General features: G+C 56.8%; 9 protein-coding genes across 9 annotated transcripts; 5 read left to right on the forward strand and 4 right to left on the reverse strand.

Annotated features, from left to right (window-relative positions):
- Window positions 1–77: 77 nt before the first annotated feature.
- Window positions 78–1,428, forward strand: L969DRAFT_94261 (uncharacterized protein; the record flags this gene model as incomplete). The annotated part of the gene is made up of 3 exons (XM_014712329.1): window positions 78–494; window positions 547–681; window positions 727–1,428. The coding sequence occupies 3 exons, from the start codon at window positions 78–80 to the stop codon at window positions 1,426–1,428; spliced, it is 1,254 nt and encodes a 417-aa protein (XP_014567815.1).
- Window positions 1,401–4,337, reverse strand: L969DRAFT_87124 (uncharacterized protein). Its single transcript, XM_014712330.1, has 11 exons — window positions 4,123–4,337; window positions 3,949–4,075; window positions 3,649–3,900; window positions 3,434–3,603; window positions 3,226–3,387; window positions 2,895–3,175; window positions 2,619–2,848; window positions 2,334–2,570; window positions 2,204–2,287; window positions 2,044–2,153; window positions 1,401–1,991 (listed from the first exon to the last, which is right to left on the reverse strand). Exons 1-11 carry the CDS (start codon window positions 4,293–4,295, stop codon window positions 1,493–1,495), a joined length of 2,325 nt encoding a protein of 774 aa, XP_014567816.1. The 5' UTR covers window positions 4,296–4,337; the 3' UTR covers window positions 1,401–1,492.
- A 120-nt stretch (window positions 4,338–4,457) lies between these two features.
- On the forward strand, window positions 4,458–5,543 carry L969DRAFT_103133 (uncharacterized protein; the record flags this gene model as incomplete). Its single annotated transcript, XM_014712331.1, has 1 exon — window positions 4,458–5,543. The coding sequence occupies one exon, from the start codon at window positions 4,458–4,460 to the stop codon at window positions 5,541–5,543; it is 1,086 nt and encodes a 361-aa protein (XP_014567817.1).
- A 157-nt stretch (window positions 5,544–5,700) lies between these two features.
- Window positions 5,701–6,511, forward strand: L969DRAFT_49249 (uncharacterized protein; the record flags this gene model as incomplete). Its single annotated transcript, XM_014712332.1, has 6 exons — window positions 5,701–5,809; window positions 5,857–5,984; window positions 6,036–6,121; window positions 6,170–6,225; window positions 6,269–6,328; window positions 6,381–6,511. The coding sequence occupies 6 exons, from the start codon at window positions 5,701–5,703 to the stop codon at window positions 6,509–6,511; spliced, it is 570 nt and encodes a 189-aa protein (XP_014567818.1).
- On the reverse strand, window positions 6,195–8,442 carry L969DRAFT_87130 (uncharacterized protein). Its single transcript, XM_014712333.1, has 6 exons — window positions 8,230–8,442; window positions 8,124–8,171; window positions 7,551–8,071; window positions 6,381–7,500; window positions 6,272–6,328; window positions 6,195–6,225 (listed from the first exon to the last, which is right to left on the reverse strand). Exons 1-4 carry the CDS (start codon window positions 8,428–8,430, stop codon window positions 6,585–6,587), a joined length of 1,686 nt encoding a protein of 561 aa, XP_014567819.1. The 5' UTR covers window positions 8,431–8,442; the 3' UTR covers window positions 6,195–6,225; window positions 6,272–6,328; window positions 6,381–6,584.
- On the forward strand, window positions 8,390–9,910 carry L969DRAFT_87132 (uncharacterized protein). The gene is made up of 9 exons (XM_014712334.1): window positions 8,390–8,661; window positions 8,712–8,847; window positions 8,897–8,910; window positions 8,979–8,993; window positions 9,048–9,136; window positions 9,188–9,309; window positions 9,358–9,479; window positions 9,540–9,714; window positions 9,769–9,910. Exons 1-9 carry the CDS (start codon window positions 8,521–8,523, stop codon window positions 9,897–9,899), a joined length of 945 nt encoding a protein of 314 aa, XP_014567820.1. The 5' UTR covers window positions 8,390–8,520; the 3' UTR covers window positions 9,900–9,910.
- Window positions 9,911–9,952: 42 nt separating this feature from the next.
- L969DRAFT_94267 (uncharacterized protein) lies at window positions 9,953–12,074 on the reverse strand (the record flags this gene model as incomplete). The annotated part of the gene is made up of 2 exons (XM_014712335.1): window positions 9,953–10,822; window positions 10,875–12,074. 2 exons carry the CDS (start codon window positions 12,072–12,074, stop codon window positions 9,953–9,955), a joined length of 2,070 nt encoding a protein of 689 aa, XP_014567821.1.
- Window positions 12,075–12,534: 460 nt separating this feature from the next.
- L969DRAFT_94268 (uncharacterized protein) lies at window positions 12,535–13,963 on the forward strand (the record flags this gene model as incomplete). The annotated part of the gene is made up of 4 exons (XM_014712336.1): window positions 12,535–12,958; window positions 13,012–13,411; window positions 13,462–13,807; window positions 13,853–13,963. The coding sequence occupies 4 exons, from the start codon at window positions 12,535–12,537 to the stop codon at window positions 13,961–13,963; spliced, it is 1,281 nt and encodes a 426-aa protein (XP_014567822.1).
- A 44-nt stretch (window positions 13,964–14,007) lies between these two features.
- L969DRAFT_94269 (uncharacterized protein) lies at window positions 14,008–16,838 on the reverse strand (the record flags this gene model as incomplete). The annotated part of the gene is made up of 4 exons (XM_014712337.1): window positions 14,008–14,041; window positions 14,089–14,411; window positions 14,463–16,558; window positions 16,613–16,838. The coding sequence occupies 4 exons, from the start codon at window positions 16,836–16,838 to the stop codon at window positions 14,008–14,010; spliced, it is 2,679 nt and encodes an 892-aa protein (XP_014567823.1).
- Between the last annotated feature and the right edge of the window lie 368 nt (window positions 16,839–17,206).

The following is a 17,206-nucleotide window of genomic DNA, read 5'->3' on the forward strand; positions in this document are numbered from 1 at the left end:
CGCTGGCCCGCCGCGCGTCCCTCTCGCTGCCCTTCTCGTCAGCTGACTCATCTGCGAACATTTCCCCAGCTCCTGCAATGAGCTCCCTATCAAGCTCGCAAGTCCTCCCCGGGAGCAGAACAGTGATCACCTCGACTCGCCACTTTGACCTGGCAAAGTATTCGAGGGCTGTCTTCGCACATGGGGGCCCTTTGACCAATGTAAACTCTCAGCCCGACCGACAGAGCATCACATGGCAGCACTTCACACAACCCCGGCTCGTTCTTCTTCTCGAGACGACGACGACAACGACCACTTCTTCCTCGTCTAGATCGTCCGGCAGCTCGCAGAATGGCAGATCCAACCGACGAACGAGGCAGGACGAGCAGACGTCTGACAGTCAGACCTTGCAGATCGCTCTTCGGGTAGTCTGGCATACCCGTCTTGAGCTGCCGTCGGTAAGTCAGATGAGGGCTACTGCATCCCAGAAGCCCTCGGCCGATGAAGCGATCATGGTAAGCTCTGCACGATCATTCTGCCGTCGATGAGATAACAGTGCGCGCGCAGGAACAGCTTCAGCTCAACTCGTCGACACAGTCCGGCACCGACAGTGACATTGTCAAGGTCGTCTGGAAGGCAGCAACGGTCGCTTTTCGATACAGCCCATCTTCGCAACTCACCACGTCCGAACCGCCTTTGCAGGTAGGTCCCGAACTGACGGACAGTGCAAGGCTGAGATGCGCACAGGGAGGCCGTTTTCAAGTGCGCCTCGCTGATGCCGGTGCTGCGCAGGAATTGATCAGCCTGCTCGCCAGCGTATGCCAAGTCAAACAACAGGCCGCAATCGCATCGACTCTACCTGCACGGAACGCCGGCTCTGCTGCTGCTGGTCCTGCTGCACTGTCACCCTCAAAGCCGATGCAGCATGATCTTATCGAATCTCGTCACTTTGTGAGAGTGGACGAAGACAAATCTTCACAGCCGCATCAGTTGCGGCCACTTCGACACTTAGATCCCCTACAGCTGCATTCGCCAGATGACCATGGCGATATGGCACAGTCTGCCCATCCTCTGCCTGCTCGATCTACACGCAAGCGCGTCCTCACCACCAACATTGTTCCATCGACTGCAGTGCGACATCGCCAAAGCCCCGTCCAAGCTTTTGCGCAAGATCCAATCGCTCGCCCTCGGGTCAAGCGAAATAGAAGACGGTTGTCGTCCGACAGTCCAACCGAAGAGCGCGCAGCGCTGTCATGCACTGCGCTGAAGCTCCCATTGGCTTCGCCAAACACAGTATCGGTCGTGAGAACAGCGGAACGCAGCACACAGACAGAAACGCCCATTGATCAGCAGCTGGGACAAGTGCTCGTGTCGAAGCTCAAGTCGGACAAGTCTTTCCTAGCAATCCTGCGCCGGCTGTGCTGCGATAAACTTGCGGATGCCTCATGAGCAGCCCAGCATCAATTACAATGCAATACATGGCAATCTACACCCTCGAGCTCACGCAAATCGGCTATGCGCCAATGCGATGTACAGTCTTCTTCTGCCCAGAGAAGCGGATGACCTCGCGCTTTTCGAGGATGTAAAGTGTCCTTTCGAGCGCGTGCTGCGTATAGCTTTGCTGCTGCACGAATTCGCGTACCAAGCTAGCGTATGAGGTGCTCCAGCCGATTGGCAGTCGTCTTCTGATGTCGCCTTCGATCTTTGTGATCTCTTCCATCAGCTCGCCGCGCGTCATGCCTTCGATGCTGCCTGCCTGAACGGCATCCATCGTCGAGTACTTAAACAAGCGCATTGCTTCGTCGACATGATGTTCGCCGACCTGAGGCGAGAGCGCTAGCTTTGCGAGCGATTCGGAAATGCGGATGATCGCTTCGAGCTGTCGGACGGTGATTGGGATCGACGAGCGCTCGTTGTTGTCGCGTTCGACTTGCTGGACCTGTTTGCGTAGCCCGACGAAGTGGCTACTCAGCTTCTCGGCTGCTTCTGCTGACAATCGCGGTGCACAACGACTGCAAGACTGTCAGTATCGTGCCAAGAGTCGAGGCAGAAGACGACGCTCACGATTTGCAATACGAAACGTATCGCTTCATCTTGTCAATGTCAATCTCGCCGATGGCCTGGTCGGGGACGTTGCCGGTGATGTGCAGTGCCATGACATGCTTGGCGATAGTCTGTTTGATGCGACTGAGTCAATGCTATGCATGAAGACCGTCAGACGTACGCGGTCGCGAGCCTCGCTGTGCTCGTCCTTGACAATGAAGATCATGTCGAAGCGCGAAAGAATTGTAGTTTGGAAGTCGATGTTCTGCGCAAGGATCAGCCGACGGTGGTACCACAGCAGCTCAACGCGCCTCTCCAGGCGACTTCATGTCATCATAGCGGCCGAAGACGGGATTGGCGGCTGCAAGGACACTTGTGCGCGAATTGAGGATCGTTGTGATGCCTGCCTTTGCGATAGAGATCGTCTGCTGCTCCATTGCTTCGTGAATCGCAACCCGATCTTCGTCGCGCATCTTGTCAAATTCGTCAATGCAGACGACTCCGCCGTCTGCCAGGACCATCGCGCCGCCTTCCAGGAAGAACTCACGCTGGTGTGCACAAGTCAGTAAGGGGCAAACATAGACTGAGCGACCTACTGTCAGGGGATCTCGCTGAACAGATGCGGTGAGACCAGCTGCACTGCTTCCTTTGCCAGATGTATAGACCGAAATGGGCGATGCTTTTTCGACAAATTTGAGCAATTGCGATTTGGCTGTACCGGGGTCACCGAGCAGCAGAACGTTGATATCACCACGCAAGCGCATGCCATCTGGCAATATTTTCTTGCTGCCGCCCATGAGGAGACACAGTACGGCCTTTTTGATGTCTGCGCCGCGCATTAGCAGGGCCGTGACTGCACAGCGGAGACGCACCGAGATGGCCATAGATGGATGGCGCAATTGAACTCGCAAAGCGCTCGTAAAACCCATCTTGTCGCGACATAGAACCGAATTCTTCCTCCTCCTCAGGCGTGAAGGTCTTGCGAGAGCCAGCGTTTTCACCGTCAGCGTCGATCTCAAGGCCCACTATGCGTAGATATGGCGTGCGAAGAGCGATTGCGCCTGCAGCTTTTGACGATTTCGCTGACTGAAAGGTCGAATAAACACCCGTAGCAATGATGCGAGAGCCAGGAATGACTTTGCCGGTGAGATATCTGCAGTGAACACGATGAGCCAAGGCGCCTCTGCGCGAGTCTTGACTGACCGATCAGCGGTCATCTGAAGATGGCGCGGCAGCTCTCCGACAGGTACCATGTCGGGCGCCTCCTGTAATTTGATGGTTTGCTGGTCGACAAAGGCGCACTTTTCGTGCACAATCACGTAAGGGTCGAGCGGACAGTCTTTCGTTTCGCCTTCCATGGGTATGCTGTGGCATGATTAGCGGATGAACTATGTTGAGGCACTGGACATACGCAGCACATCTGCGTGGCAGCGTGAAGCCAGCGAAGCCACCTTGCACGGCCACTGAGTGTGTGTGACGGCAGCCTTTGCACATGAGCGACAATCGCTCGGCACGTGAAGCCAAAGTCGAAGCAGAGACGACGATGCCTGGGATTCTGACCAACCGAGAGATGGACGTCGCCTGCCACCGAGTTAGTCATCGCAGCAGCTGCCAGATTGTGCTCACATGTAGATCTCTGAAGCGCGTCAGATTGGCCTGCGACCTCAGAGTGACTTGGATGGCAGGCGTTTCGGCGTCTTTACTTATGCCGCCTAAAATGTTGTTGCCTACCGGCGGGGCAGCTTGCTCGTCGCCGGTAAAGCCGCCCTGCACGTCGAGCGTCTGATCGAGTGCAGCATCGTCCAGGAGAGCACCAGCGGTGCCGCGCGTCAAGGGAGCCCAAAGTTGCCGTGCGGTACGTCGAAGAGCCTCCTCGAACTGTCGACGGTGTCAGCTCGCGCGTACGTCGAGGCAGCGAATGCTCACAAGCGGCAGGATCTCGCCTGGCGTCTCTCTCAGACGGTTGGCAAGCTCCTCGTTGTACGAGATGAGATCTTCGACGTTGATCTCAAGCATATACTGCTTCGTCAGGAGATTCGCTCGCAGTCGATCTCTGCAGCCTTTGTCAGCGTGATAAGCTGGCTAGCATCATCTGCTTGCCTGTAAAGCCAGCCTTCGCCGACACGGAAGCCGAGCACAAAGTCCATGAACTGCTTGATGGTCTCGCTAGGCCGTAAGACATTTTGACCGTCGATGCCGACGCCGTCCGTAGTCTGGGCCGCAGGTGGTAGAACCGGCACCACATGGATTCTGCCTCGATCGAATCCGGACATGTCACAGGTCTGCTAGCTGCACAGTAATGTGGACGCTCGTTGGACCAGGAACGACTTCGCAATCGACGCGACGCGTTTTTCGCGTAAAGTGCTGCCACCTGCGGTTGTCCGCGGGGAAGCTACCGGCTCCTGCCAGTATCAAGTCGCCGTTGCTTGCTGTAAATGCAGCCCTTGCGTCATGAGCGGGCTTCGGCGAAAGGGCTCATCCAGTTGTCTCGAGGAACAAGCAATGCCATTGCAACTCGCGCCGGCTGCAGAGCTGTGCTCAGCAGACTCGAGTTCAGCTACCCACTCAAGCTTATTGCGCCACGACTACCAGCTGACCATGCACCTGCGGATGCTGCCGCTCAGGAAGGCGCGTCGATCGCTGACCTGATGATCGTCTATATCCTCAGCTACGGCGGTGGTCTCATATCGGGTGACCAGATAGAGCTCTCAATCCACGTCGAAGCCGGTTGCCGTCTCGTCGCACTGACGCAGGGCAGCACCAAAGTATTTCGCAGTCGGTCGCTACAGATGGATGCCTCGCTTTGCGATCGTGCTATGCATCCGTCTGCGGATATGACACGTCAGGCCATGACAGTGATGGTCGAGCCAGGTGGCTTGTTCGTGCTTATGCCCTCGACGCTGACGCTCTTTGAGCGATCCAGCTACGCTCAGGTCCAGCAAATCAAGCTGTCTCAAATTGGCGGTGAGCCAAGCAGTAGTGCAAGTCTTGTCCTGCTTGATTGGTATACCTCGGGCCGGTCAGCACGAGGAGAAAATTGGGCTTTCGATCAATTGTGCATGGAGAACATCATCACATTGGTAGGACAAGACAAGCATGAGCGACTTGTTGCGCAAGACAGACTCCATCTATCGATCGAGACACCCGACATGAAGAGCTATCTGGGTTGCTATCAGTGCTTCGCGACACTCTTCCTTGCCGGACCGCTCGTCGAAGCAGTACTGAACTCGTTCGAGAAGGAGTGGGACGAAGAGAGACAATGGCGCTGCGCGAGGCCACAAAGACTCGTATGGAGTTTCAGCTGGCTTGAATCCGACAAGTTATCAGCTTCGCAGACTCGTCTGGCTGCTTCAAGAATCGCTACAGAGCCTCGCGACCCAGTCGAATGCCTGCGAATCAAGCTTGCAGTCGTGCGCTGTGCTGCAGTATCGAGCGAAGAAGTCAAGGTCTGGCTGGAGACGCGTCTCGCTTTGCTCGCGCACGTAATCGGTGTCGACGCCTACAGAGCGGCTTTCGTCTGATGCTTGGCAAGGTTACCGTTGATCCAATTTGCTGCGCACGCGCCCTCGCAACGTTCGACGCTCGTCGGCGAACGTGCGGTCGTGTAGCTAGGGGCGCTTCGTCGTCGAGCACCCTCGCGCTAATTCAAGGCGGCGGCTGTCGAACTACGTGCTGACAATGCGACAGTGGCTATCTCTACTGGCATTTGTCTGCTCGGCCTGTCCACTGCGAGCTGTGCCAACCTTGCCCGCAGCTTCGTCGATGCTGCAGAGCTACGACGTGGCCTGTGTGTCTCTCAGCCTGCCGTTACTTAGGTCTGAATATGGACGACAGACAACATACATGCGCAGTGTGCGCCCATCACCCGCTATTGGCATGGCACGGTTTTCCAGGTCAACCATGCCGCGGCTTTCTTGACACTCAGTTTGCCATCTCCTTCGGCGGAACTTCAATTGATGCTCGTGCGCTCATCGAACGAGGCACAGCCAATTTGACGCTGACCGGTGTCATAGTCTGGAGGCAATGGTCAGATCAACCGAGCGCGGGCCGTCGAGCGCATTCGCGATAAAGGTGGCAACCGCGTGCTCATCGAATTCATGTGCGCTGTCTGTTTGCTTACCTGGCCCTGACACTAAGCTCATTGCAGAACGATTGGCAATATCCGAGGCGAGCCGCCGACTGAGCCAGGATGGACACCAGAGGGTACGCAAACTGTGAGCCCGTCGGACGTGCTCTAAAGAGCTAGCAGATGGCGCATGTTGTCATGTTCGAGCCACGTACACTGCTTGGGTATGGCTCAACATCGGTACATGTCCTCCATGGTCAACGGGAGCACGCTCACTAAGACCCCAACGCAGAGAAGATCGAGCCCGGTAAAGTGACGGTGCAGCAAGTCTGTGACGCCGACCAGTTGCACTGTCCGATTATCAAACGCCTAGAAGGCTCCCAGAACTGCTGGATCTTAAGTCACTCGTTTCCAGAGCCCTGATATCTCGCACGCTGTACAACCTGCTTATGCAGCATCTACTCATACAGCCCTGCAGCTAGTTCATTCTGAGCGGCTACCGTGCCTTCTTTTTCCCCTTTGGGGCCTTTGTTTTGCCTTTTGCCGCTTGATCTTCGAAAGCGTCAACTTTGCGCTTCTTGCCAGACGACGCTGCACGTTGCTCACCCGAGTCGGCAAGACAGTCATCGCAGAACCATTCCGAGTCTGGGACTTTTTCCAAGCGAGGGTCTGTGCAGCTGAGATGATAAGGATACTCGCAACGGTCGCATTCGAGTGGCGGATCGGTCTCGCCGCGATCCTCTTTGCAGACGATGCAGATGTCCGGCGTGTCCGGGGTCTCTGGCCATCTCGGCAACTGGCTCCAGACGTCAGAACTGGTCGTGCTCGCTGGAGTGCCATCAGACTCTCTCGCAACAGCTTTTCGCAGCTTCTCGAGTACTTCTAGGGCGTGCGGAGGTCGCACAAGGAAGTAGGTTGTGTTCTGGCCGGCAGCGAGATCAAGGATTTGGAGGCCATCTAGCGTCTCGACGCGGATGGGCAAAGTTGCGCTTTTGCGCTGGTCGACACCCAGACCAAGCTCGCCGTTAGTGCAATTCTGACCCCAGCCGATAGTGACATTATTGGTCCCCTCGTCATCGGCGACTGCAAAGAGTGTCGCGCCTCCCAGGGAGATTAGGCGTTGCTTGTAGGCTTGTATCTCGTGTACAGGCCGGGGATGCATCCAAGGCTGGCCAGATGACCCGTCACCGCTGGTCTTCCACCGGCCAAAGAGATACAGCATGCGCTGACCGTCGATGACGAAAGAATTCTGCGGCCCGCAACAGATGTATGAGGCGCGCATGAGGACATTCGTTTGAGCAAACTGTGAGACGGGCTTAGCCACCAGGAGATCAACTTGGTTGCCCATGCCAGTGCGGCCAAGCGCAGAATAGCCCCAAGCGTAAAGATAGCCATCGCTATCGAGTGCCAAGCTGTATGAAGATCAGACCCAGATCTCAGGCTTTGACGAGTTGTGACCCACTTGTGTTGCTGTCCGGAGCTGATCTGGATGATATCCTTGCCTTCGAGGCCGCGTACTGGCATGGGCGTCGGTTGCTCTTGGAAAGCGAGACCTTTGCCGGTGATGTATTCGCCTGTTTTGCCGCTGCCGAGCACACCTTTCTCGTGACTTCCGAATGCATAGACGCGCCCCGTGGTGGTCAGGATGAGAGAGTAATTGATGCCCGCCGCGACTTGTATCGCTTTTTCTTTGCCGATGCCGCCCGCAACGACGCGCTTGAAGGCGTGGAGGTCTTTGAGATCATCCTGGCCGCACTGTCCCATCGCGTTTGCACCGGCTGCATAAACCTCGCCGGCTTCGGTGACGAGCAAGAGGTGGTGCCTCCCGATGGCAGCATGCACGATGGGACTCTGCGATAGGCCAGAGGGTAGCGTGTTGGCTGGGTAAAAGCTCGAGTTGAGTAGCGAGACTGGACCCGAGACTGGATCTGGCGCGTTCGTACCCAATGCACCATGCTCGTTACGTCCCCAGAGCCAAGCAGTCTACGTCTCCGATCAGCTGGAACAATGTGAAAGCGCGTGTGTGCAGGCTGACCCCGTTGATGTCAATGGCGACATGTGTGGCCCCAGAATGGCTCGTGAACTGCACTCCCGAGCATCAGCACAGCAACAAGGGAGGCATGCGCATGCGCAGAGCTGACGATGCGTCGAAATGCCACGTGTGCCACCGAGCGCACGATAGACGGCGTCGTGACGTCGGCACTGTTTTGGACGGCTTTCCTGCCCGCCGTCGCCCAATCCGTACAGCCAGTGACGACGAGGCGACCCCATGCGCCGTCAAGATCTTGCGGGCGCTTGCCGAAGCGAGACTTGATCTCTGCAAAGTGCTCTTCACTCGTCATCCTTGCCGGCGAAGAGCGTCGCGTCGACTTGGCTTGGAGAGAGCCAGAGGCGGCCACGAAGAGCAGCGCCCAGTCCGTCCCTTGAGCAGCATGGTGACCGTCAAACTCGAGGTGAGATCGAAGGGCGCCAGTAAGACAGGTCGACCGGCCCAGGAGATTGCCTTCAGCGAGGAGAAGACGAGCGACATCACCCTGTTCCACCTCAAAGAGGCAGTCAATACGAAACTTCACGTACAGCGTCTGCAAAGCTGTCAGATGCTCTCAGCTGAGTCAGTCAACAGATCCCCTCAGAGCGACAACGCCTCCTCACGGCGGAAAAGAGAGTGCTGAGCGACGAGGACGAGTCAAAGACCTTGGATGCGCTTGGACTCAATGATGGCGACACCGTCACCGTCAAAGACCTCGGCCCTCAGATTTGTAGGTAGCTCAGACTCCTTCCATGACGATCGCTGAAGTCTGCTTCCAGCTTGGCGCCTAGTCGTGCGTCACTCTCCCTGTCCTTTGATGGGCGCCTGTCACGCTGCTCATGCCTTACCCCGCACTCGCAGTATATCATCGAATACGTACGTCGACGTGCTTCCGCTGGAACCCTACCTGACTGAACGACCGACTCACAGGCCGGTCCCATTGCTATCCACCCCTTGTTCTACTTTTACGGCTCAAAGTTCATCTACGGCCGCTCACTCGTACACAGCAAGATGCAGACGTGCGCTTTCCTCCCCAGATTTGTGTTCGTTCGCTCATGCGGATTCTATAGCATGGTGTTCGCCATGATCATGGCACACTACATCAAGCGCGAGCTCGAGACCGTCTTTGTCCACCGCTTTTCCAAAGCGACGATGCCTCTCTCCAATGTCTATCGCAATAGTGCCTACTACTGTTCGTTCGCCCTGCCGAGCGAACCTGTCGGCTGATTCGGTCGAGCAGGGATCTTCTCTGGATTTTTGCTCGCTTGGCCACTCTACTCGCCCGCCAATTCCTACTCGCAGCTGTACGGCACCTTGCGAGCCAAGAACGAATACCTCTACACTTTGCTGTCTGTCTGGCTTGTAAGTCTCCGAGCGATTCTATTGGCCCGCTGTTCGTCATGACTTAGCCTATATGGATAGTTTGCGCAAATCTCAAACTTTGTGTCGCACATGCAGCTGCGCGCGTTGCGACCGGCAGGCACGCGCGAGCGACACATTCCCTACGGCTACGGCTTCGAGATCGTGTCATGTCCCAACTATTCTTTCGAGATACTCGGCTGGCTCACCGTCGTCGTCATGACGCAAAGCCCCGCAGGTCCGTCTCACGTAAGCATTCTGCGTGATCCCTCGCTGAGCGGTGGCCATGCAGTACTGCTGTTTGCAACCATTGGCGTCTATTTCATGTCGACGTGGGCTGTCAGCCGGCACAAGGCGTATCGGCGACAGTTCGGCGACAAATACCCCCGCAACCGCAAGATTCTGATCCCATATCTGTTCTGAAGAGGCACAAGAAACAAGAATTGCATAGTGTTACATTACAGCCCTGTCCTCATCTAGGTCGAAGGAAAGTAGTGATTGTGAGATGGCCGCTCTGGCGCAGACTCGTCGTTGGGTTGAGGTAGAGCAAAAACTGCATTCGAAGTCCGAGGTGGACTCTGAGGCGAGTCGACGGTGATCGTCGGCGTCGGATCAGTACGTTGGTCCAGTGCAGCTAGCGGCAGTATCTCTGCTTGCTGCGTCAACGTAGTGGTCCGCGCATGGCTCGTCAAGACATGAGTTGCCGTGATGGAAGGGGAAGAGGCATCGAGATCTACGTATTTCATGGGAGTCTCGACCCCCTCGTCCGGGTACTCTGATCTTGGGGTCTCGTCTTCGTAGATCGTTGCAAACGTCGGCCTCGCGTGTCCGTTCTCGATCGTGTTCGCCCTACGCACTTCCTCCTCTTCTGCAATCTCTCGCAACACAGACGGCCGAATTTTCGCCATCTCGCGATATAAGTACCACGCGACGGCGCAGGTGATGATAAAAGTGAAAATGACCACGAGATATTGAATGACTTTGGAGGCCGTGCTCCTTTTTGAACCTTCCGTGAGGAAGAACGTGCCCAGATAGACAATCGCGAGCTGTTTCGGCAGAGAGATGACGGCGGCTGCCATGAAGACCCAAATAGACATGCCTGTTGACGCAAATACTGCAGTCGTGAAATGGCCAGGTATAGCAGAGAAGCGGGCCAGGCATGCAGTCTTGAAGCCGCCCATCCTGACGAGCCGTGTCATGCAGCGATAATTGGGGCTGGTCTGTTCAAGTTTGCGCGACCGGCCGGTACAGATACCCTTGAAGGCGTAAAAGTTGCCAACCTCACCGATGAATGTGCCAGCGCACACGATACCGAAGCCAATCCATAGGCCCCAAATGATACCCACCTGCATCGGACAGAGTCAGTGAGGAGCTCTGGGTAGTTGTGACAAGACCCACGAGGATGATGACGAGCTCTGCTCCAAAGAGTGGCGGGAATGAGAGGACAAAGATGATCATGATTGGTATCAGCCAACCGGCCGGCAGATCGCGCAATTTGCGTGAGACTGGCAGCAGGGCGACGACAATTGTGTGATGGAAGATCGTCACCACGACTGTGAGGATGACGATGATGCCGATCAAGAGATACCACGGCCACCATTTCTTCTTGAGGAACATGCCCAGATGGACCGTGCCAAAAGCGGCAGTCTCGACAGGGTAGTCTCGCACATAGTAGAAGGTATCGACGCTGACAATGGAGGCAATCGTGGAGCTGCGAGAGCGTCCGACCCGTGGTCTGGTAGGTCGGAGAGGTGTGGTCGTGTTAGTCGTCTCTACCGAACCTGCAGCGCTCATGAGCGTGCCTGACCGGGAGCGAGTCGCCGCGGCGTCAAAAGTAGGTGGCATGCCACTAACGGGCGTATTGAGGGCCGACATATCGTAGTCGGCCTGTAAGCCAGCCGGGCGAGAGTTTGGAGACGACAGGAGTCCCATTTCGCCATTGATGAGAGCAGATTCTGGCACAGGCCCTAGCATTGGGGACTCGTAGTTAGATCCAGATAGCGGGGCCTGAGCTCGAAGAGAGGGTATAAGCGGTGAGCCCGAGCGCGAGGGCGGGTAGGTCGCGAGGTCAGAGACCAGCGGGTAGCTTCCCGTGGCGGGCGCGCTGTCTGTCGCGACTGGCTCGAGGACACCGAGCGTCCCGGCCGGGTCTCTCAACGAGTTGCGAAGATTAGTGAGACTTGTCCGCGGAGACCGCAGCCTCTTTGGGGATGTCGTTTCGGCCGGCAGCCCCAGGCCATTGGCTGGCTTGCCGGTCGATCCCGCCGCCTGTACATCCTGGCCAGGCGTCGTGGCAGGCGGCGGCAGACTCCACGTGACGCTCCGTCTGCTGAGATCAGAGCCACTCCGGGCTCGACCCGGCAAGCCCGAGAGGCTCGCGGCTGCTGGCCTGGGAACGGCAAGGTCCGAGGGCGATGTCGACAGGATGGAAGGCGAGCTGGGCGCTGGCAGCGTACGAGGATTGAGCAAAGAGCCTGATCTCGAGCGTGAACCCGATCTTGAGGAGGGTCTGCTGGAGCTCGGAGTTGCAGAAGAGAAGGGCGCACGTTTGCCGACGCCAGAGGGTCCGTTAGGCCTGCTGAGGTCCGGGCTGTCCATGTAAGGATTGGTTGGGCTGTCTCGTCGAAGCTATGTCGGCTGGTCAGAAGGTGACCTTGAAATCACTCCTGGCTGGCTTCTCGGCCAAGCTTGTCGTGGTAGGAACGACCTCTAGATCTCCAAGGGCTGCGTTGCGTGGCTCGATGTCGCTAGGGGCTGACAGAGACAGTCGAAAGAGCCATCGTGTATCGTCATGCTCTATGTCGCTCAGCTTGGCGATGGTCTGTTCTCGTCTGTCTAGCGTACTACTTCGCGCCTGGTGCTATATTTGCTCTACACTGCAGGTCGAACTCCTCCTAGGCCGTCCTGCGTTTCCGACGACGTGATCGCATGATCGGCTAATTTGCAAAAAGCGCGCCTCATCAGGCGGACACGTACACAGATCGGTCAGCGCTCAGTGCTTCGGCTCGCGGTGGTGGGGCGCTCGAGCAGACAGCGACTGTGGACTGCTCGCTCCACGATGAGCGTTTTCCTCAATCCGGGCGTACACACCAACGCTGTACTCGTCAAAGCCCATCAGCATCGTATGCTCGCAAGCACTCTGCTTGCTCGGCAGCCTTTCAAAGCGATTGTCTTGATCTACTATATCACCTCGAGCTTGTTTGTCTGTGCACCAGCATGGGCTCTCTGGTACTTACCGCGTTCGAACCGACCGCGTCGCTCGTGGTCGCTCGCACATCTGCTCATGACAAAGCTCATCTTTCGCATTTCCGCGGGTGTAGTCAGAACTCGGGTCGCCATGCAAGCGCGCGACCCATTTGAGGACCACACGAGGCCAGCAGGCAGAGCTGCGGAAGCTCTGAAGGAATGCGACTTTGAATTCGTCGAGCCTGTTGCAGACGACAAGGTGAAAGGCTTCGCGGCGGATCCTGACATCAAGCCAGGCAAGCCGCTTGAAAGCTCACCATGTAACGTGTAGCCTGATCGTGCATTGCAGAGCGTGTTGGCGCGTATATCTGGCCGAGCAGTTCAAGGCTAGATGATCCTGAAGACCGCCGTCTCGTCATGCTCTTCTGTCATGGAGGAGCCTACACGTACCACTCTGCTCATCCTACCAGCGACACGTCACGCATCCCACGCCAATTTGTGAAATCCTACACCGACACTGTCAAGGCTATCTATTCGGTTGACTTCCGGACGAGCTTGCATACGCCTGCACCTGCACAGCTGCTCGATGCCATATCTGCCTATGCCACCCTGATCGATAAGCATCATGTACCGCCGCAGTCCATCATCATCACCGGGAACTCTGCAGGAGGAAACCTGTGCCTCGCGCTGGCTAGATATCTGCGCGATGAGCAGGTCTATCCGCTGCCAGGTGGAATCTACCTGCAATCGTAGGTCTCGCTCGAGCATCGTCTCACCGGCCAAGCTGATCTGGACCCAGACCGTGGTCGAACCCTTCCTACAACACCAAGATAGATGGCTACAACTCATCCATTCTGCGTAATTGCAATGTCGATTTTCTCAACTTTCCCGCGCTCGGTGATTTCGTCCAGGCAGCATTAAGAGGGACCAAACCCAGAGAATATCTCAACTCGCTCTACATTTCTCCCGGCCGGCCAGCCTTGCAAGTCACCGAAGCGGCGTTCAAAGGCTTCCCGAGGACCTTCATCAACTATGGAGAAGCCGAAATACTGTACGAAGAGATTCGAGTGCTCATCGAACGTATGCGTCTCGGCGGCGTCGAGCTCGAGATCGACGAGATAACAGACGCGATGCACGATCCTTTGGTGAGACTCGAACCTACTCGCGCACAGAAGCTGATGCTGAGGCAGTGCACCGAAACGGGCAATGTCGAGCGCATAGACCGGATCATCGAAGCCACTCGTCCATGGCTCACGCAATGCCTCAAGGATGCCCATGCGAGCCACGCGGGCCAACAATAGACGACATGCGAGCTTGCTGAACAGACATGCATCATACATTATGCCTATGTGAGACCATCGTCCTCGCTGACAAACGCGCTGCGAAGAAGTGTTAGCGGAAGTCTCAGCGGTGTGGAGAAGCTCACTTGAGCGACTTGAGCGCTTTCGCCACACCGAAACTAGCTTTTGCCATGGATTGCTTCATCTGCTTCGTAAACTCGCCCTGGTCGGATGTCTGCAGGTCGCTGAGCTGTTCGCAGTTCGTCTGCAGATCTTGCAAAATGTCTTCGCCTTCGTTGCGTAGATGTGCAGGCAGACTTTCCTTGGAGATAGCGACGATGGATGACACAATCGTTATGATTTGCGTCAGATTCTCATTGACTTCGGGACCTGATGCACCGCTTCGAATGGCCGCCAACAATGACTGAATCGACTGGACAATTGCTTCGGTTTGCGTACCTAGATAATGCTGCGATGCAGCGTTAGTCTTTATGCACATTCAGCAAATGATGACACGGACTTTGAGCTCCTCCCAGTTCTCTTCGACGCGTGCTTGGTCAAGATATGGATCTTCTGCTGGCTGTTGCTCATCATCGTCAAATGGGGCTCGTCCGTAAAGGTCATTCGTCTCGTTCTCATGATAGCCGCGCTGAGCGTCGATGCCGAGACCTTGGGCGCCATATGTAGATGCACGGACTTGCGGCAACGGCAGATCAGTGGCTTGCTGTTCGGGGGCCAACCTATCGCTTTGTCGCGACCCGTTGCGCGTCAGCAGAGGCTTGATCGGATCACTGAATGATGAATTTTCGAGCGGCGTAGTGGGCGAACGTGAGTCCGAAGGCGACAGCGGGTTGGGTCCGTAGCTCTGAGGTTGCGTATAGCTCTGCGCGTCGTGTTGCTGGACTCGGAGGGGCGGCAGGTCGCGCTCTTGTGATCGCGCTGCAATGTCTGGCCCCTGTCGGACGCATTTGATGATCTCGATGACTGAATCCGCCAGATGACTAGCTGCAGCGTCGAGTAGACTGACGGGCGAGAGACCCTGCGCAGTCGCATGGTTTCTCGCTGCCGTCAGCAGATTCGTCAGGGTCGCGTGGCATTTCTGCTTGAGCGATTGCAGCCTCGCAAAATCGGGATTCTGTGGGTCCTGGGTTGATAAAGTACGCTCGTAGATCTGTACGTCCTTGTCGATTGAGCTGACAGCAGCCACGATTTGTCTGGCAGCCGAGACGAGGTCGGAGGACAAAGTGCTGCTCCTGCTCGTACGCAACAAATGGTCGACAGACTGCCTGAATTCGCTGACATTGGCTTCGCTTATATTTCCACCCTTGGCGCTTTTGGTGGCGCTGTCCGGCATTGCATAGTCGATGATGCTAGATCTCGCAGCGAGCTGCTGTTTCACTACCTGCAGTTCGCTCTGCAGTCGGTCGATGCGTTGTGCATCGGTCTCACGATCGGCCGCCGCTTCTCTCTGAGCATCTTCAGCGTCTTGCAGATCTCGCATGAGCTTAGCGATCTCCCTCCGGAGCTGTTCCGTCGTCGCAGACGCATTTTGGTGCGCGGCTCGAGCATCGGCAAGATCTCGAGACAGCTGCGCGCTTGCGCCCGTGTCGTTGGTGTCGCGTGTCGTACGCTGGAGTTGCAACTGTTCAAGCTCGCGTTGCAAGCGTTCGTTGCGAGTCAGCTGCTCCTGATGCCTGTCGCGGTGATCTTCGATCTGGTCGTTGAGAGTGCGCAGCTCATTCGCGTGCGTGTCTGTCAACGACTTGCTGTCGCCTCTCGCGCTGTCGAGATCTCGTTGGAGAGCTGATATACGGGTCTGCATCGTCGCAATCTTGTACTCATACTCTGACTTTAGCTTCTCGATCTCTTCGCTCGTATCGCGAGCCCGTGTCTGCTCGCCGGTGCCGAAGCCGCCATTGGAGGCAAAGCGTGCGCTGGAAGGACCTCCTAAGCTACTCGTCTCGCTCGCGCGTGTCCCCAAGCTGATCTTGTCGTAATATTCGCTGCCCTTACCGCCCAGGCTTTGCTGGTTACCCAGTCGGGACGGCGTGCCGGTGATCGATCCATTAGGCTGACCGAAGCCGGTACGAGAAGGCGACGTGAGCGCAGACATGCCCGAGGGCTGTGCACCCTCGTCGCGGGGTATACTCGGATTGCGTCCACCGGCAGACCTGCCACTCGAGAAGTCACGCTGATCGTACGGCGAGTTGCGCCCGCCAGGATCGGAAGCAGGACCGACGTCTTCCTCGACGAAAGTAGATTTATTGGGGACGAGCATCTCGTTAGCTGCACCGTAGCCATTGGACGCGATGCCTGGCGGTAGATTTGATTGGTTACGTCGAGGGGGTTGCTGAAGTGTGGAATTGGAGGTGGAAGTCACAAGCGTCTCGCTGTCGTCGCTCGTCATGCCCTTGGATGTAAGTCCAGAGCCAGCGTTGCCCGAAAAGCCAGGGAAGCCTGAGCTACCGACTCTGGGGAAGTGAGGAAAGCGGCGACCGAGCTCGTGAAAGACATCGCCGCCGAGATCCCTGAAGCGAGAATTTGGCAGAGTCGCGAGCTTCTGGCGGGCTTGATTGCGCTTGGGGTGGAAGTCTGGCTTGACGGGCAGGAAGGGGACTGCATTGTTGCGTCAGTCTCGAGCGGTGTAGCATGGGACAAGCGATGGCCTACTCTCGTTCCCCTTCTCTGCTCTCAGCCGGCGGACGAGCTCATCGTAGACATCGGTGGAGAGCTCCTGAAACTGTTGTATGTTCAGTCTGGTGAGCTTCTCCCTTGCGTTGATGCGAGCTGATTGTGATTCTTTGAGGATTCCCTCGCGATCGAGGTAGGCGCCTAGCTCGAGGTAGTGTACCCGTGCGGTACGCTCCACCGAGTCTGACTTGCCGACGTCACTCATCCTCGTAGCTTCGAGTTGTGGTCCTGCCGGCAGGACTGCCTCGGTGTGACCTTTCGGTGACTACCGCGCCAGGTGCCTAGTCGGGGGAAAGCAGTCCTGTCAGGCCAAGCAATCGTAGAGCCTGCCTGCTGCCAGGCTCCAGGAGCAGCGTGTGTGCAGTGCCTGACAGCGAGCCGCGGTTGCTCTCGTCGTCTGAGCAACGCTGGCCAGCGTGCACGTCGCTGAGCCTGGCCTACCAAGCCAGGGCGCGAGCAAGCGCGTCGAGAGGAGCGGTCAGTCGACTGCGACCGTCACAGGCAGCCTACGCGCTACGGAGCCTGTGGCTAGGCTCGACGGACTGCAGTCAGGTCAGTCTGTGTATCGACTCC

The sequence above is a fragment of the Mixia osmundae genome (genome assembly GCF_000708205.1).
Source record: "Mixia osmundae IAM 14324 unplaced genomic scaffold scaffold_5, whole genome shotgun sequence".
NCBI classification, from domain to species: Eukaryota; Fungi; Basidiomycota; class Mixiomycetes; order Mixiales; family Mixiaceae; genus Mixia; species Mixia osmundae.

Excerpts from the sequence above, each read along its gene's own strand:
- L969DRAFT_87132 (XM_014712334.1), top strand. The coding sequence starts at position 8,521 with ATGGTGACCGTCAAACTCGAGGTGAGATCGAAGGGCGCCAGTAAGACA. Across the intron at positions 9,137-9,187 it reads GTACACAGCAAGATGCAGAC|CATGGTGTTCGCCATGATCA; the intron begins GTGCGCTTTCCT and ends CGGATTCTATAG. Across the intron at positions 9,715-9,768 it reads CATGACGCAAAGCCCCGCAG|TACTGCTGTTTGCAACCATT; the intron begins GTCCGTCTCACG and ends GTGGCCATGCAG.
- L969DRAFT_87124 (XM_014712330.1), bottom strand. The coding sequence starts at position 4,295 with ATGTCCGGATTCGATCGAGGCAGAATCCATGTGGTGCCGGTTCTACCA. Across the intron at positions 3,388-3,433 it reads CTGCCACGCAGATGTGCTGC|CATACCCATGGAAGGCGAAA; the intron begins GTATGTCCAGTG and ends ATCATGCCACAG. Across the intron at positions 3,176-3,225 it reads CTTCAGATGACCGCTGATCG|ATATCTCACCGGCAAAGTCA; the intron begins GTCAGTCAAGAC and ends TGTTCACTGCAG.
- L969DRAFT_87130 (XM_014712333.1), bottom strand. The coding sequence starts at position 8,430 with ATGACGAGTGAAGAGCACTTTGCAGAGATCAAGTCTCGCTTCGGCAAG. Across the intron at positions 8,072-8,123 it reads TCGCCATTGACATCAACGGG|ACTGCTTGGCTCTGGGGACG; the intron begins GTCAGCCTGCAC and ends TCGGAGACGTAG. Across the intron at positions 7,501-7,550 it reads AGCTCCGGACAGCAACACAA|CTTGGCACTCGATAGCGATG; the intron begins GTGGGTCACAAC and ends ATCTTCATACAG.